The sequence below is a fragment of the Lethenteron reissneri genome, chromosome 37, assembly GCF_015708825.2.
Source record: "Lethenteron reissneri isolate LAM-NWPU_2019-01 chromosome 37, ASM1570882v1, whole genome shotgun sequence".
NCBI lineage: Eukaryota > Metazoa > Chordata > Hyperoartia > Petromyzontiformes > Petromyzontidae > Lethenteron > Lethenteron reissneri.
Window position 1 is genome coordinate 462440 of NC_083815.1, and position 16565 is coordinate 479004.

Below are 16565 nucleotides of genomic sequence, written 5' to 3' on the forward strand. Positions count from 1 at the left end.
CCTCTGCATCAAGCAGAGTGCTCCAGCACTGGGCCACCGCGTAACTGCGCCATCGTGCAAGGGGTCGCGTTGAGGAGGCGACGTGAATCGCAGGTCTTCTCCGGAGCCAACGCAACGATTTGTTTTTGGGTTCGGTCACGTGGTGGAAGGTTTATCGCAAACAAATCATGTGAGGAACCCCTCCACCACCCGACAAAACTGTTACGTTCACACAGATATTATGTATACGGTGCTAACAAATCAATCAGTCGATTCCCAATAAAGCTCGCAGATGGCTTTAGGCTTTTCTTAACGATGTTAAATTTCGTCTGGAAAAGACTTAAGTTGCCGATGCAGAGGCGCTGTATTGATCAGAATGTAAGCAATATATCGGCACGTGTAAATCACGTCGGTATCAGCGTGACAATTTCGTAATGCTGACAATCATTCGATGTAGAAAACGTTGCACAAGACACAGCAGCTGCACTCAGCGTGACGATCGCTCTTCAAACTAATCACGAAATGTAAAGTGTAACACAAACGCTTAAAGCTATTCGCTGAAAGAGTTCAGTTGCAAAAGCGGAAGTGTAAATATCGGTTCACAGACTCAGAGAGACCCTGATGTATCCTGTGGGAGAGAAGTTCCAGAGTCTTTCGGGTGGTGGAGGGATAACGACACGAATTTTGGCATGAAATCACGAGGTCACGGAGCAGGTTTGAGAGGCGCCGGCTGCGAGGCAGGAGTCCACGCAGCGCCGCGCGGGGGCCGCCGATGCAGCGCCCACCGCACGGCGCTCCAGTTTCTCGCTCACTGGCGGTCAGTCGCCTCCTTGTCACTCTTCCATCACAACCACCCATTGTCGCTGTTCCCGTGAGCTTCACTCAGGTCAAGAAATGTCTTAACTTATATCTCACATCTCTGACAACGTTGATGATCGTGCTGTCTATTTCGAGCTGCTTGACGTCTCGGGCATTCAGGCCTGTGCTCAGCAGCTGTTTAATAAACACATTCCTCCTGCCGAGGGAGCTGGCAGGAACGTTGGGTTGGTCGGTCAATGGTCAAGGTCAACGGCGGCGTGGTGTATTCCGCAAATATGCCCGACTGTGAGGGCGGGCACAAGCCGGCGTGAGTAGGTTAAACGTTGAGTTTTATAAGGGCACCACGGGGTGACCAGCCCCTCCCCACCCAGCCCTCCCCTCCCCACCCAGCCCCTCCCTCCCCACCTAGCCCCTCCCTGCACGACGGACAGAATAATCCCCTGTGGGCTGGTGTAACCAGGAGGCTCCTACCAGTATAAAACGAATACCCCCACGGACACGAGGAAGAATGAACACAGCATTGGACACGGAGACAGGAGGATTGGTCTGTATTTGCTTTATTGAGATAGCGACTGCGTGAGGGTGAGTGTGGGCGAGTGTGTGGGGTGCTCGCTCCAACCGCTCCAGCCTCCCTGGGCACACGTGCGGCAGGAGGGAGGCGGTGAGGGGAGGGGAGGGGAGAGGGAGGGAGGCCAAGTCACAGTTGAGAAAGCCTTGGGGAGTGAGATCAAGATCAGAGAGGGCCTCTTGAATTCCAGATTTTGTTAACGAGGGATACATCGTCAGGTTAAGGTGCCAGGTTAGAGGTTGAAGTGTCAGGTCAAGGGTTAATTTGTCAGGCCAGGTGTTAAAGGATAATGTGTCCAGTCACGGGTTCACGTGGTGGGCAAAGGGGTCAGGAGGTGGGAGGTGTCGGGGTGGGCGAGCCCTCATGTGTCTGGCTCCCCGATCACTTTGTTAATCCACTTGCGCAGCCGGTAGACATGCGTGTAGATGCCGTACTTGCCGTCGCGGTCACATCCCTCGCCCCACGACACGATGCCCATCTGGTACCAGCGCTTGTTCTCGAAGTCCTACGCAGCGGGGCACATGGCGCAGCCTGCAGGTTTGCTGGGGGTGCTGCGTCGGCGTTGGGTACGGAGCAAATCTGCTACTCATTTCACTTTGGGGTTTGCGTCCAACTAGAACCCACATCTAACAAAGATCATCCTTGCCTTTAAACATCTGGCAGCTTACAGGTATTGGTTTAATACAGATCCGACTCTGCTGATGAGACTTCAAATGTCGCAAGCAGTCCTGAGTTTGCTTGTATTTTACCAATGCTGCTCAACAAATCACTCCCAGAAGTCTGTGTGGCCAATGGGAAGTGTTAAGAAGGTGAGTTGTCTGGGGATTTGTTGTTACCTCCTAAACACTTACCCAAAAAAGCCTAAGTCCTAACTGTTGTGATAGGGGCACCAAATGTGGTGTAGTTTTACCAAATTAAGTAACTTGAAAGTAATTTATGAAGTTTGTTAAATTTGGACCATGACCCCGACTCTCAATGGCCTATTCTTTTAGAATACCATCACAGGATATGTAACGTCCACTGTGAAGAAGATGGCGCGTAGAGTTTATCGGCTAATACACCCTCAGTAGTTATCCAGGAGGGCCTGCCGAATTCGAACTGCAAACCTCTGCAACAAACGGCCAACACGCTGCTGCTCGGTCATATCACGGCCCCATCTTCATCTTCCGGGACCAGATGGTGGAACCGTGGACATTAATGAATTGGCAACAATTGTTTGAACACATTTCTCGGATTTGTTCATGAAACAGTCATGCACGGGTGAAATACAGTGGAATGACACCCTAGCCATTCTCTCTCCTGCAGCTGCAATAGGCGATTACAAACCCTGGGGTATGAGCAGTATGGTCCTGTGTGTGCGCACGCATACGCATGCGTGGGGAGTGGATAACGCAGCGGTTAGCGCACAGCACTGTGAACCCGGAGACCGAGTTTCATTCCCACTCACAGCTAACATCACTAAGAATTATATATGAACCGATCCTGGGCCTCCCCTAGATCGACTGAGCCTCGAATGAGTCCCTGGTGCGACGTGTAAACATCACCACACGGGAGACAAGGGCAGCTGGGCGTAGTGCTGGCCACCCACCCCCTCGTGTGCCATGCCGGCCTTCATAGGAGCTGCTCGCTAACAGCACTTGCCTCAACAGTCTGTTCAAGCTTACGCGGGGGATCTTTGTCTCTGTACATGGGTGCGTGCATGTTCACGTGTGGGCACACACTCGCGTCCTTCGTGTCCATACCTTCATAATGAAGGGCCCACCACTGTCTCCTTCACACGCATCACCACGCTTCACGTCTTCCGGTTCATATCCTGGGCACCAACACAGACACGTGGCACCCGACAACTCGGCACCCTCACACAGGCACAGCACCTGGGCAGGTGGCAGGGGCCACACCTCTCTCACAAGCACATGTGCTGCAGTTTCCGCCACGCTCTCCTCAGCCGTGTGTGGCTGTCGCCAGGGCTTAATATTTCCATGAATATTTCCAGGTCACTGGTAGCCACCAAGAGCTCGGTATCAGGTTGCAAGTTCAAATCCTGCTGGTTGACTCAGCCCATCATCACTCTGGGGTTGATAATATAAGTAGTTAGTCTCATCCCCTTAATAGGAATGTGGAATTTCCACCACTGGCTCTGCAGGGCTGTCAACAGAAGACGAGCACTACCTTAATGCTCATCTGAGTAGGGAATCACTTTGACTTTTAACTTTGAGTTTCAACCAGGGCGGCCTACCAGACGCAAACGGCAAACCTCGACAACAAGCAGGAAATGCGCCACCACTTTGACCGCATAATTGCCCCAGAATCTACCGGGACAATGGCGACAGGGTGGCGGCGCGGTGGTAACACTCATGGCTCACAGCAAGAAGAGGCCTGCGTCCGATTTCAGACACAGGCGCTTTTCCATGTGGAGTGTGTATGTTCCCTCGATGTCCTGCATGGGTAGCCTCCAGATTTTCCAGTCACCTCCCAACGGTAAAGAAACCCCTAGAATGTAATTGGTATTGGCCAAACATCCCAATGTTGAAATATGATACTGCAAGTTACTCAATGGGATTATTACACAGCATGAACATCTACCTTTACTGCAAAAACTTATCAGAGCCCTTTTCGAACAGGATGTTGAGACTCAGTGAGGCTTTCCCAGATAAACAAGGGAAATAGCAGCAGATGTGGTGCCCACCTGCACACAGCATGTTGGCCGTGATCCGGTGGGTGGTGGATTCCTGGCAACGGCTGGGGTCCACGATGGGGAGGTTGATCATCTGCAGAACCTTGGGCTGTGCTCGGGGGTTGTTGGTCCACGTCTGGAAGAGGTTTCCCCACCCAGTCACTCGGCCCTTGAAGCCTGACTTCAGCAGGCTGAGTAGAAACAGAGACAAATATCCCCCCGTAGCCTTAACAGACTGTTGGGGCAAGGGCTGTTAGAAACGAGAGTTACGTGGGCACGAGTGTGATGTAGGCACGAGTGGGACATGGGGGTGTAACGTGGGCATGTTTCTGGTGTGAGCCCTGTGCACGCGTCCCTGGCTGTGTGTGTGAGCCCTGTGCACGCGTCCCTGGCTGCGTGTGTGAGCCCTGTGGATGCGTCCCTGGCTGCGTGTGTGAGCCCTGTGCACGCGTCCCTGGCTGCGTGTGTGAGCCCTGTGCACGCGTCCCTGGCTACGTGTGTGAGCCCTGTGGATGCGTCCTGGGCGTGTGTGAGCCCTGTGCACGCGTCCCTGGCTGCGTGTGTGAGCCCTGTGCACGCGTCCCTGGCTGCGTGTGTGAGCCCTGTGGATGCGTCCCTGGCTGCGTGTGTGAGCCCTGTGCACGCGTCCCTGGCTACGTGTGTGAGCCCTGTGTACGCGTCCTTGGCTGTGCGTGTGAGCCCTGTGCACGCGTCCCTGGCTGCGTGTGAGTTGGTGCGTGCGGATGTGCAGAGTGGGCGCCCGCGTACTTGACTGCAACGTCGCGCGTGGGGAGGCAGATGGGCACGATGTACTGGGTGAAGGTGATGGGTTTCTCCAGGTGCAGGAGGGCGATGTCGCGTTCCATGTTCTCCTTCCAGTTGTACTTGGAGTGGATGATGATCTTGTCAACGTTGGAGATCTTTTCCCGGTCCTTCTCGTACCTGCCGACCACACCAACATCAAAAACGGCAGCAGCAGCAGCCATTCACCACAGTGCCTGTGCGAGGCTAGGTGCACGTTAAGGCTGTCACGTGAAGTGTCGAAGGCTCGCTGGCAGGAGGTCATGGGACAGACTCAAATGTTAGAGGTTAGAGATAAGGCGATGGTTAGGGCTCGGGCTAGAGTCAGGGTTAGGCTGAGAGCCATTGTTACAGTTCGACTTTGGGATTTGGTTTGATCGGCGCTCACCCAGCCTTGTTGTGCTTGCCGATGCGCACCGCCAGCTCCTTGGCCGTGAAGTCTTTGTCCCAGGGTGGGTAGAAGACGCAGTGCGCCGCCGTGAGCACCCACTGGTCGCTGATGAGGCTGGCGCCGCAGAGCATGTCCATGGGACTTTTGCGGTAGAGCATCACCTGCCTGCACACACACATGCGCGCACAGGTGCAGCTGGCACAGCGAGTGGCTCTGCGGGTGGAAATGGAGGTGGCGCTGCCGGTGGTGCCGCGTGGTGTGGGGTGTGGCGAGGTGCCGGTGGCGCCGCGTGGTGTGGGGTGTGGCGAGGTGCCGGTGGCGCCGCGTGGTGTGGGGTGTGGCGAGGTGCCGGTGGCGCCGCGTAGTGTGGGGTGTGGCGAGGTGCCGGTGGCGCCGCGTAGTGTGGGGTGTGGCGAGGTGCCGGTGGCGCCGCGTGGTGTGGGGTGTGGTGAGGTGCCGGTGGCGCCGCGTGGTGTGGGGTGAGGCGAGGTGCCGGTGGTGCCGCGTGGTGTGGGGTGTGGCGAGGTGCCGGTGGTGCCGCGTGGTGTGGGGTGCTGGCGAGGTGCCGGTGGCGCCCGCGTGGTGTGGGGTTGTGGCGAGGTGCCGGTGGTGCCACGTGGTGTGGGGTGTGGCGAGGTGCCGGTGGCGCCGCGTGGTGTGGGGTGCTGGCGAGGTGCCGGTGGCGCCGCGTGGTGTGGGGTGTGGCGAGGTGCCGGTGGTGCCACGTGGTGTGGGGTGTGGCGAGGTGCCGGTGGCGCCGCGTGGTGTGGGGTGTGGCGAGGTGCCGGTGGTACCACGTGGTGTGGGGTGTGGCGAGGTGCCGGTGGCGCCGCGTGGTGTGGGGTGTGGCGAGGTGCCGGTGGTGCCGCGTGGTGTGGGGTGTGGCGAGGTGCCGGTGGTGCCGCGTGGTGTGTGGTGAGGTGCCGGTGGTACCACGTGGTGTGGGGTGTGGCGAGGTGCCGGTGGTGCCACGTGGTGTGGGGTGTGGCGAGGTGCCGGTGGTGCCGCGTGGTGTGGGGTGTGGCGAGGTGCCGGTGGTGCCGCGTGGTGTGGGGTGTGGCGAGGTGCCGGTGGTGCCACGTGGTGTGGGGTGTGGCGAGGTGCCGGTGGTGCCGCGTGGTGTGGGGTGTGGCGAGGTGCCGGTGGTACCACGTGGTGTGGGGTGTGGCGAGGTGCCGGTGGTGCCGCGTGGTGTGGGGTGTGGCGAGGTGCCGGTGGTGCCACGTAGTGTGGGGTGTGGCGAGGTGCCGGTGGTGCCGCGTAGTGTGGGGTGTGGCGAGGTGCCGGTGGTGCCGCGTGGTGTGGGGTGTGGCGAGGTGCCGGTGGTGCCGCGTGGTGTGGGGTGTGGCGAGGTGCCGGTGGTGCCGCGTGGTGTGGGGTGTGGCGAGGTGCCGGTGGTGCCGCGTGGTGTGGGGTGTGGCGAGGTGCCGGTGGTGCCGCGTGTTCGAGGCGTCTCACCAGGGTGCGCTCCCCTCCTCTGCGTTGTCCCCATGCACCACGCGCTGGCGCTGAGACTCCTGCAGCTCCTCCTCTCCCACGTCCTCTTTCCCCATCAGCTCAAACATGGGTCGCTTCCCACACTCTGTACACACACGGACAAATATCCCGGGTGTAGCCTTAAACAAATTGTTGGGGCAAGTGCTGTTAACGGGCACCTATGAAGGCTGGCGCATGGCATGGTGGGCCACTTTTGTTTCCCCACTGTTGGTGTTTAGCACATCACACCAGGTATACAAGTTAAGGTAGATTCGGCCCAGGAGCGGTTCAGATATTCGTTGCTGGTGTTGGCCGTGAGCGGAAATTTAACTCCGGTCGCCGGGTTCGTAGCGCAGCGCGTGAATCACTGCCCAACCGCTCCTTTAGACACACACGTGAACGTGCATCACCCACGTGGGGAAACGACCATGGACAACGCTCACAATACAGCCGCCCTATCAGCAACCGATGCACCGGTAGAGCAACCCTGGCAGCCGTGTCACTCGCGTCACGAAGCTCACGAGACCAAGACGGGTCACGTGCGTCATCTCAACACCCGAGCCGTGTTACCCGGTCCTTGAGCCATATCACCCTCATCACTGAGCCGCGGCACCCTCGTCACCCTCATTACCGAGCTGCCCGCTTCCAAACGAGCGTGGGTTGATGAGCGTCATCTTGGGGTCGGTGCCTGTGGCCGTGGTGCGGCCTCGGCCCCCTTCCTCCTTGGGCGCCTCCATGAAGATGTCATCCTCATCTGCGCGACACGGACAACGACACTATCCCCTGCGCGGGCGGTGTAACTGCCCAATGCCCATGAGGCCCAGGCCCTGGGCAATCGTGACAGGGGGCCCACTGACCGTGTTCTGCCACCGAATCGCTCCAGTCATTCGCTCACTGGCAGGTGATCACCTCCTTGTCACTCTTCTATCGCTACTACCATGGTTACGATTTCTGTGAACCGCACTCCTTGATTCATCTAAACACCCACCCACTCACCCATCCACTCGCCCATCCACTCACCCACACACGAACCCAACACCCGCACTGCAGGTCACCTCACTGCCCTTTCTGCTTCTTCCCTCGCACTGCTCCACTTTGAATTCCCCTCCCCCCGCCATCGTCTCTTTTGCTGAGCTCTAACAATAATAACCCCGGTCAATCGAGGAAGCGCGGTAGCCATCATCCGGCATCCATTGTCACGCCCGGGCAGGGGCCACACTCGCCGCAGTAGTGCAGGGCGCAGTAGTCGACGGCCAGGCCGGGGTCCGTGGTGTAGCACCAGGCGCCCTCCTCGTCGCCGTCCGGATTGCGGCACGCGGCGCCCTCCAGGCCCGCGGCGCTGTGTGTCGACGGCGAGAAGCGCGAGACGTGGGGGGTCCGAGCCGACCAGGCCTGGCAGCGCCGGCCCAAGCGCGTGACGTTGAGGGGCCCGCGGTAATCCTCGCCCGCTCCGGGGACGCAGGGGCCCTGGGGCCGCGTGGCGGGTGCGGTGGGCGGGACGCGGGGCAACTCCGGCACGTGCCGGCTCGGGTCCTCGTCTGCGCGGCGGCGGTGGGGAGATTGTTACCGTCGTGACGCTCGCCCGCGAAAGCCTAGCCGACTCTCCGGACTCGTGTCACGGGAGCGTCCGGACGAGTTGTATACATAGGGGCTGATGTTGCCTGGTGTCATCTCAATTGGGTAATGTGCAGGCGATTTCTCAATATTTGGATTTTTCGCCAACAGCAGTTCGATTGTATCGCTATAGGAGGACACCAGAGAACCCGGAGGAAGCTGATGCAGAAAGGCACCCGAATCGGGAATCAAACCCAGGCCCTTCTAGCTGTGAGGCACGAGTGGTACATATGTGAGAGATACTTGTTTGGGTTTTTACTGAGCACAGGCCCAAAGGCCTGAAGCGTCAAGCTGCCAGACACAAACAGCACTATAAAATAAGTTCGAAATAAGAGTTAACACGTTTATTGAATCGCGCGAGGTTATAACAGCTTGGGCGGAAAGATGGGACGTAATTCCACAGTGGAGCGGTGCAAGGGAAGAAGCGGAGAGAGAAGTGTGATGACCTGCAGTGTGACGAGTGAGTGGGTGGATGAGTGAGTGGGTGTTGTGAGCTGCAGTGTGGTGGTTGACCACAAGGTGGAGTATTTTGACCCCCTGGTTCAGGTTCCTAGTACATGGGGGTCACGATGCAATTCCACGCGGGCAGCAAAGGGCACTCACCGCAGCTGGGCACGGAGCAGGGCTCACGTGGCACCAGCGGGTCGCGTGTGTAGCACCACGGCCCGTCCTGGGACGCGTCCGGGTTACGGCAGAAATTCTCCACCAGCTGCTTCTCAGGGTGATCGACGGGCTTGAATCTGTCCGTGGCGGCACAACAAAGGCACAGATCCCTCGTGTAGCCCACTTAGGGGCAAGTGTCGTTATCAAGTAGCACGTACGAAGGCCGGCCACGGCACACGACGGGGTGGATGACCAGCACCACGCTCGACCACCTTTGTCACCCAAATCTGACGTTTACACACTGCAGCAGGTATTCATTTAAGGCCGAGTTAACCTCGGGGAGGCCCAGAACCGATTCTAATATTCGTCACTGATTGTTGACCACGAGTGGGAATAGAAGCCGCGTTGCCGGGTTCGCAGAGCAGCGCGCTGCGTCACCGCTCCCAACCACGCAGGCAGGCGCACGGGAGACGACGCACGGGAGACGACGCAGGGGAGACAGCGCAGGGAAGACGGCGCTCAACACGGTGGCGGTGGCCGTGCTGCAGGCGGCGGTTGTGTCGTTCAAGAGAACCGGCGATCACTCCCAGAAAAGGTCACCGAAGTGCGTGCGGTTACTGACAGTGCAGCAGTAATCAACTTGAATGACCCCAGTGCGACCAGACAGAGGACCTGGGGGTGCGGCCCTTACCGCACTTGGTGCGGGAAGTTGCTGGTCCACAGCTGACACTGGCGGCCCGACTTGGTGATGGAAACGTTGCCGATGTACTGCTCTCCATTGCCGGTGATGCACAGCCCTGCACGCCACGCAGACAGAGGTAGCTTTACGTGGTGAGGGATGGCTGCACAGAGAGAGAAGACTGCACATCGTGGTTTCTGCACGGACACGCTGTCCGCGTGTGCAGCTGCGTGCAGGTGCGTGCCGCTGTGTGCCACGTGTCGCCGCGACAGCTGAATGTCGTGGCGGCGTCTCTCACCCTTCAGGCAGCGGCGGAACAGCTCCATGTGGCTCCGAATATTGTCCACGTTGCATCCTGCACGCACACAGCGAACGCTGGGACCGTGCGTACACGTGTGTGCTTTGCATGTTGTTGTTATTACGCTTGTCCTTGTTTCCCGAGGAAAGCTCCTAGCGGAGTCTCAAGACTCTTCCAGCAGGCTTCTGCCAAGCGCACACAAGTGGGGGAATCTTGCATTGCGCAATACTCGGAATTGGGATGTGTGGCCAATACCGGTTACATTGTAGGATTTGTTTTAGCTCTGGGAGGAAATTGGAGAAGCCAAAGGAAAGCGATGTTGAGTAGGGGGAGAACAGGCAACCCCCACAAAGAAAGGTGCCCTTGTCAGGAATCGAACCCTCGCTTCGAGACGTGAGTGTCACCGCTGCGACATGTGTGCGTGGCGAGAGAGCCGCCTACCTTTGTACTGGTTCCAGAACGCCGCCTGTTGGGGGGACATCGCCGTTAGTTCGCGTGGACAGACGCCAGTGAGCGACCCTCGTCACGCGTGACCTCGTGTCGCTCACTGGCAAACATGACACCCAGAGAGTAAACTCGGCACTGCTGCTGCTGCTGCGTCTGGCGACTCACGCACGCAGGCGGCGACGTGGCCCGACGGGAGGCGACTCGCCGCTTGCTGCGAATGATCGCGGTTCGAATCCATCGTGCCACCCCGCCGCCCCCCCCCCCGGTTAATACCGCGGTGAGTATTTAGCCATAAAGACACGACGCGCCGTCGGCTCAGAGATCCCGTGGCGTCATCCGAGGAAGAGTCGGCCACTGTGTGCCGGCGCCATGCTCTAGATCTGCCACCTTTGTAACATTACACCGTAGAGCAATGGGCGCTCAAGTGGAGCACAGCCCTCGTGAAAACGACTCCGAAAACTGAGAAGAACTTACTGGCCACCGGCGACTCCCAAGCAGCAGCCTGGCGGCTCCCTGTGTCGCCACGCACTGTAGCACCAACCGAGTTCCATTCCCGCTCACGGCCAAGACGATTGACGATTATCGGAACCGGTCCTGGGCCTCCCTTATGGCGACTCAGCCTAAAATGAGTATCTGGTGCGGTGTGTAAACATCGCCACTGGGGAGACAAAGGCGGCCGGGAGTTGTGTTGGCCACCCACTCTCTCGTGTGCCACAGCGCCGGCCTTCAGGGGTGCTATTCGCTGCCAGCACTTGCCCCGCCAGTCTCTGCGCGGGCCACGCGGCGAGTGAGTGTGGGGGGGTGGGCGCGTACCGTGCCGGCCTTCACAGTCTCTGCCCGGGCCACGTGGGGAGTGAGTGAGTGTGGGGGGGGGGCGCACCGTGCCGGCCTTCACAGTCTCTGCCCGGGCCACGCGGCGAGTGAGTGTGGGGGGGGGGGGGGCGCACCGTGCCGGCGTCGTTCTCGTAGACCTCGCGCGCCTCCTCGTGGCTGCAGGTCTCCTCGAGACACTCGCGCTCCAGGTTCCCCTGGAGCCGCTCCTCCAGGAACGAGTTGGCCCTGCGAGTACGCGGCTGCAGCACGCGCGATGCCACGGGCCGGTCCAGGAACACTGCACACATCAGCACACATCACCGCGACGCCGTTGCCCGTCAGCGCGAATTCACCACCCATCGGTATAAATACATTCTGATGATTCAGATCATCGTGACACCATCATTCAATTACAGAAACATAACAATAGATCATGGTGATTATTTATGGAGTGTGTACGCAGACAAGGATGACGTGCGTGCCAAATACAACCGCCAGGGAAGTTCCATAAAGAACCGAGAGCTCTGCATAATCTTGCGAGTCAGGGATTTAAATGGGAGGTACCTGGTGGGGGGGGGGTGCATGGGGGGCTAATCCATGAGTCTCACCTTGCGCCCCCTGAGTCGCGTGGATCATCGCCATGGCCACCGTCGCCATAACCACCGCCACGATCATCCTCCTCGCAGCGGGCAGCAGCATCATCATCTGCTCCTCGCTCGCTCCGGGCTCGCAATGAGCTCTCCCCGAGTCCTCTCCTCCCCTTGCTACTCGTCTCGATGCGGCGCCTCGTTAAACATTAGCGACTCTCGCAGAGGAGGCGACCGTTGCGAAAGGGGCATCAGCTCCGATAAGCAGAGGCAACAACGCGCAACGATAAGAGATAAGCGGCGGGCCCCGAGCGCAGGAGCGCTGGGATTGGGATCGGTTTCAAAGCGCGTGGCGCGGCACAAACAACATCTGGGGGGAGGGAGACGCGGAGGGATGGAGAGACAGGGGGGTCAGGGGAGATACATGGAGATACAGGGGGACAGGGGAGATACATGGAGATACAGGGGGACAGGGGAGATACATTGAGAGACAGGGGGGTCAGAGGAGATACATGGAGATACAGAGGGAGACGTGGAAATAGGGAGACACAACGAGAGAGACAGAAGCCAGAGGAGAAGCCACTGGTAGAGAGGGAGGGATACGGAGAGATATGGAGGGATACGGAGAGACGAAGAGAGGCATGGAGACAGGGAGACAGGGGAAGACGAGGAGAGGCAAGCAGAGACAGAGGGAGGACAGAAGAAGAGAAGGAGAAACATGGGGAGAGATGTGAGACGGGGGACATAGTGAGTGACAGTGAGATAGAGACAGGGGGGAAACGGGGAGAGACCGGGAGAGGCGTGAGGAGAGGAGTGAGGGAGATGGTGCCGGCCTGTGTGTAACCAGAGGGGAGACCAGGGAGCGAGTGCTCGTAGGGGTCACATCCATCAGCTGCGATGGAGGCGTCGCAATTGATCGATTGCTGGGCTGCGTTTCCACACCAGAGGCCCCTTCCTTCCTTCCTCCCTCCCTCGCTCTCACATTCCGCAGAACAGGTGGCATCGTGCGAGCTCCCATTCATCCAGGAAACAGCCCGCCGCTCCGATCACACAGCTCCACACACACACACGTGGGGCCTCTAACGAGCAAACCCATGATAATGATTATTCAGTCATGCTACCGATGCAATGCCCGCGCTCGCAGTTTGTGTCCCTTCGCCGCGTTATATGGACGGATGATGACGAATGGCGTGCAGTCCCCATTCTTTGCATTCACCAAATAGCCACTACATTTTGACTTAAAACTTTTGTGTTTCTTTCGGTAAAGTCACGTCGATAGACCGCTTGCGTTGCGATCGAAACTCCGTGGGTTTTTTGCTTTTATTATTTTCAATGTATTAAAAATAATCTATTTTGTTATTTTTTACTTCATATCTAGGTGACTTTACCGAAAGAACCAAGAATACAAATAGGCATCGCTCAGTGGCTGTTTCTCTAAAACTCGTAGATGGCAGCGAGGCGGTGGTCGGAGAGCTGTTTGATTCTCTTAACAAGAAAGAATGTTTGTCGAGTCTCCGGGTGAGGTCGCGCCCTGTAGATGCAACGTTTAATTTGGAAAAAGGAACTCGCTTGTTTTGATGTGCTGTAAATAATTGCTCAACCATGCGCTCTGTTTGATGTTCAAGTTACACGCGGATTGGAAATCATGAACCAGTGAATCAATGTGTGCTGAACAGGGCCCCATCATGCACGTGGAGTGCTGCTCGTGGCGACAACATCGAGAAAGAGCAGCATTGGTTTCACAAGCCTGACCCTGCTGATAAGACGCAGAAGGTCGACAGTGGCTCATTTTATTTTCTGCTTCAATAGACGCTGTTGGATGTCATTAATCCGGAATGGCCGCGCAAGGATGCTGAACTCGCACGTTTTCTCTTTGTGGAAAAGTGAACTGCACATTGTGTCGATTCCGTGTATTTATTTACGTTGTATCCTTAATGTCGCTTACGACAAAATCACCAGCAATGCGCCTGAGCTTGCCAGATCTTTTTGTGTGCCGAGTTTGTGACCCGGGCTACGGCAGGATTAGACACGGCCACAGCCACACAGACAGCCGGAGAGCACGGACTTCGATATATTGCTAGACTTATCGCTCCAACAGCAATCAATTACACGTATACAGTACTTAATAACGCACAATGTAAGAAAAATAAATAACATATACAATGAAGAAAAATAACATTTGTTTTAATACTACTGGACTATTTAAGACATCAAAAAGCAGGGTTGTGCCTGGATAGTTCTCGTGCATGATGCACACACGGTGCAAAGGAGCGCGCGTGTCTCAGCCCGATAGCGCAGGGGATCGGGCACGAGCAGGAGGAGGCTGCGCCGCCCACGTGGCCGCGCGTCCCTGCGCACCGTGTCCAGTGCTGTACTCTCTGTGCTGTACTCTCTGTGCTGTGCTGTGCCCACTGCTGCTGTACTCTCTGTGCTGTGCCCACTGCTGCTGTACTCTCTGTGCTGTACTCCCTGTGCTGTTCCCACTCTGCTGCTGTACTCTCTGTGCTGTGTCCACTCTGCTGCTGTACTCTGTGCCCACTGCTGCTGTACTCCCTATGCTGTGTCCACTGCTGCTGTACTCTCTGTGCTGTCCACTCTGCTCACTGTCTGTCCTCTCGGTGCTGCTGCTGATGAAGACCGCCGGGCGAGCAGCTCCACGTGGGTAGGGGGGCTCTGCTCACTTCACCCCGATCTCTCAGTCCGGAGTATCACCCCCCCCCCCCCACCGACGTTCCCCCCCCCACTCCGTCCCAGTTTTCCCGGCAGCTCGAGGTGCTGGTGGGTCGAGGGTGGGGGGGGGGGTCAGTGGCCGGCGAGCGGCAGCAGCAGCATCCCAGAGAAGGTGACGCAGCGGCCCGCGTTGCTGTAGAGGCCGAGGCGCGGGTGCGCGGGCGCGTGGAGCCACACGCGGTCGCGCGCGTCCAGCCGCAGCAGCGCGCTCTGGCTCTGCATCTCGCGGCGCGCCGATCGGCTGCTGTCTCCGATGACCGCCTCCATGGCGTCTCGGTTGCGCATGAGCGCCACGGAGACGCCCAGTCCCGGCGCCTTGGCCACGGTGAAGGCGAAGAAGTAGAGGCCCGGCACGCGGCACGTGAACACGCCCGACCCCGCGTCGAAGTCGCCGCCAATGTCCACGAGCTGCGCGTCGAAGCTCAGGGCGCGCGCCGCCGCGCTCGCCCTCGCCGCTGCCGCGAGACTCGAGGTGCGAGCCGCGGAGAAGGCCGACCTGACGGCGGGGGAGCGCGGCTCCCGGAGAAGAGGGGGGACAGGAGGGGGAGACGGCGCGGGAGGAGAGGGAACCACGAGCGGAGCGGCGCGAGGCGCGCGGGGGGCGGCGGGAGCAGGGAGAGCGGTGGTGCCGGCCACGGGCTCCGAGTCGCCCGACGGAGCGGCGTAGACCAGGTAGCCGGTGAAGGTGGTGTAGGGCCCCGCGCTGCTGTAGAGCGCGTAGCTCGGCTCCCCGTGCAGGCGGAGCCACACGCGCTCGCCGCGCCGCAGCAGCAGCATCACGCTCTGGCTCTGCGTCTTGCGCTCGCCGCGCCGGTGGTCGTCGTACACCATGACCTGCACCTCGTCGCGGTTCTTGACGAGCATCACGGAGAGCAGCTTCCGCGGGTACTTGCCCACGGTGAAGGCGAAGTAGTAGGCGCCCGGCACGCGGCACGTGAACGCGCCGGACTCGGCGCTGAAGTCCTGGCCCAGGTTCACGAACACGCGGTCGAAGGTCACCGCGAGGCGCGGGCCACCGATCTGGCTGCGAGTGCGCGCGGCGGAGAAGGCCGACACCTCCCCGGGGTACGGCGTCCCGGGAAAGGGGGGCGCGGGGTTGAGGCCCCCCGCCGTGGCGGCGGTGGCGGCGGTAGTGGTGGCGGTGGAAGCGGCCGTGTGTGCGCCCAGCAGCGCCGCGCACGCAAGCAGCGCGGCGACGGCCGCGTGGAGGAGTCCGGGTCCCATCTGCGCGACGCGAGGCTGCTCCGAGCCGGACTCGGCGAGTCTCCGCGAGGCTCCGCGCGGCGTCGCCCCACGGCACCCGGAGCCCCGCGCCTGCACGCGTCCCCGCCGCCCCGCAGCGCAGGGGACGCGCCGCTCGGCCACTCGGAGTTGCGGACCCGAGCGAGTCCGCGCCCCGTGCGCGCTGCCCGGCTCCATACACAACGCCGCACCTCCCGGACCGCGTTCCACCGACCCCTCGCTTCCCCACTCCCCCGCGTCTCCTTAATCGTCCATGCTCACGTGCTCGCGATAATCAGGACTTCATTTGGCGGAGCGCGCGGGTCGCGGCGAGCCCGGGCAGGGCGCGAACTGCGGCGGCTCGCGATGAGGACAGGAAACCACTCCTGGTGGGGAGACACACGCACTCACGCTTCCTTACAAACACAACTCTGATCTCCCGTGTAACAGTTTGTTGAGGGAAGAGCTGTTAACGAACACCTATTAAGACCGGCAAAGCGCCTGCCTGTATTTGTATCCCCAGCGCTGAGGTTTTAGGAATCGGTTTCCTGGCTTCCGAGCGCAGTGCGCCGACCACTAAAACACCTCTCCCGTTCGCACCCGCGCCGACATTGACACACGCTCTCACACACCCCCTCGCTGATACACCCTCATACTCACTCACCCACCCATCCCCATCCTCCAAGCAGCCGCTGTAATTACCCACAGCGCCAGGCTGCGTGTGACGCTCCGGCTGGATGATGATAGAAGCAGACCCCGTGTCCCCCCGCGCCCCCCCCCCCCTCGTCTGGCCCCAGCCCTGCCCCCCACACCAAGGGGAACGGTACCTGAACCTCGCAGCGCCCTGCACAGACTCCGTGGACTT

The 16565-nt window shown here is 59.3% G+C and overlaps 2 protein-coding genes across 2 annotated transcripts; both read right to left on the bottom strand.

Moving 5' to 3' along the window:
• Positions 1-1337: 1337 nt before the first annotated feature.
• On the bottom strand, positions 1338-11976 carry F2 (coagulation factor II, thrombin). Its single transcript, XM_061566510.1, has 14 exons — positions 11771-11976; positions 11297-11460; positions 10344-10368; positions 9903-9959; positions 9617-9722; positions 8926-9062; positions 7932-8246; positions 7340-7462; positions 6691-6814; positions 5230-5397; positions 4809-4982; positions 4053-4231; positions 3109-3179; positions 1338-1871 (listed from the first exon to the last, which is right to left on the bottom strand). Exons 1-14 carry the CDS (start codon positions 11865-11867, stop codon positions 1728-1730), a joined length of 1884 nt encoding a protein of 627 aa, XP_061422494.1. The 5' UTR covers positions 11868-11976; the 3' UTR covers positions 1338-1727.
• A 174-nt stretch (positions 11977-12150) lies between these two features.
• LOC133351368 (complement C1q tumor necrosis factor-related protein 4-like) lies at positions 12151-16472 on the bottom strand. Its single transcript, XM_061566511.1, has 2 exons — positions 16365-16472; positions 12151-16086 (listed from the first exon to the last, which is right to left on the bottom strand). Exon 2 carries the CDS (start codon positions 15896-15898, stop codon positions 14552-14554), a length of 1347 nt encoding a protein of 448 aa, XP_061422495.1. The 5' UTR covers positions 15899-16086; positions 16365-16472; the 3' UTR covers positions 12151-14551.
• Between the last annotated feature and the right edge of the window lie 93 nt (positions 16473-16565).

What these genes read in the sequence shown, in the direction of transcription:
- LOC133351368 (XM_061566511.1), bottom strand. Translation starts at nt 15,898, where the DNA reads ATGGAGCCGGGCAGCGCGCACGGGGCGCGGACTCGCTCGGGTCCGCAA.
- F2 (XM_061566510.1), bottom strand. Translation starts at nt 11,867, where the DNA reads ATGATGATGCTGCTGCCCGCTGCGAGGAGGATGATCGTGGCGGTGGTT. An exon ending in GGCAAGCACAACAAGGCTGG is followed by an intron (nt 4,983 to 5,229) that starts GTGAGCGCCGAT and finishes TGTGGTCGGCAG; the next exon opens with GTACGAGAAGGACCGGGAAA. An exon ending in GGCCAACATGCTGTGTGCAG is followed by an intron (nt 3,180 to 4,052) that starts GTGGGCACCACA and finishes GTTGGTGCCCAG; the next exon opens with GATATGAACCGGAAGACGTG.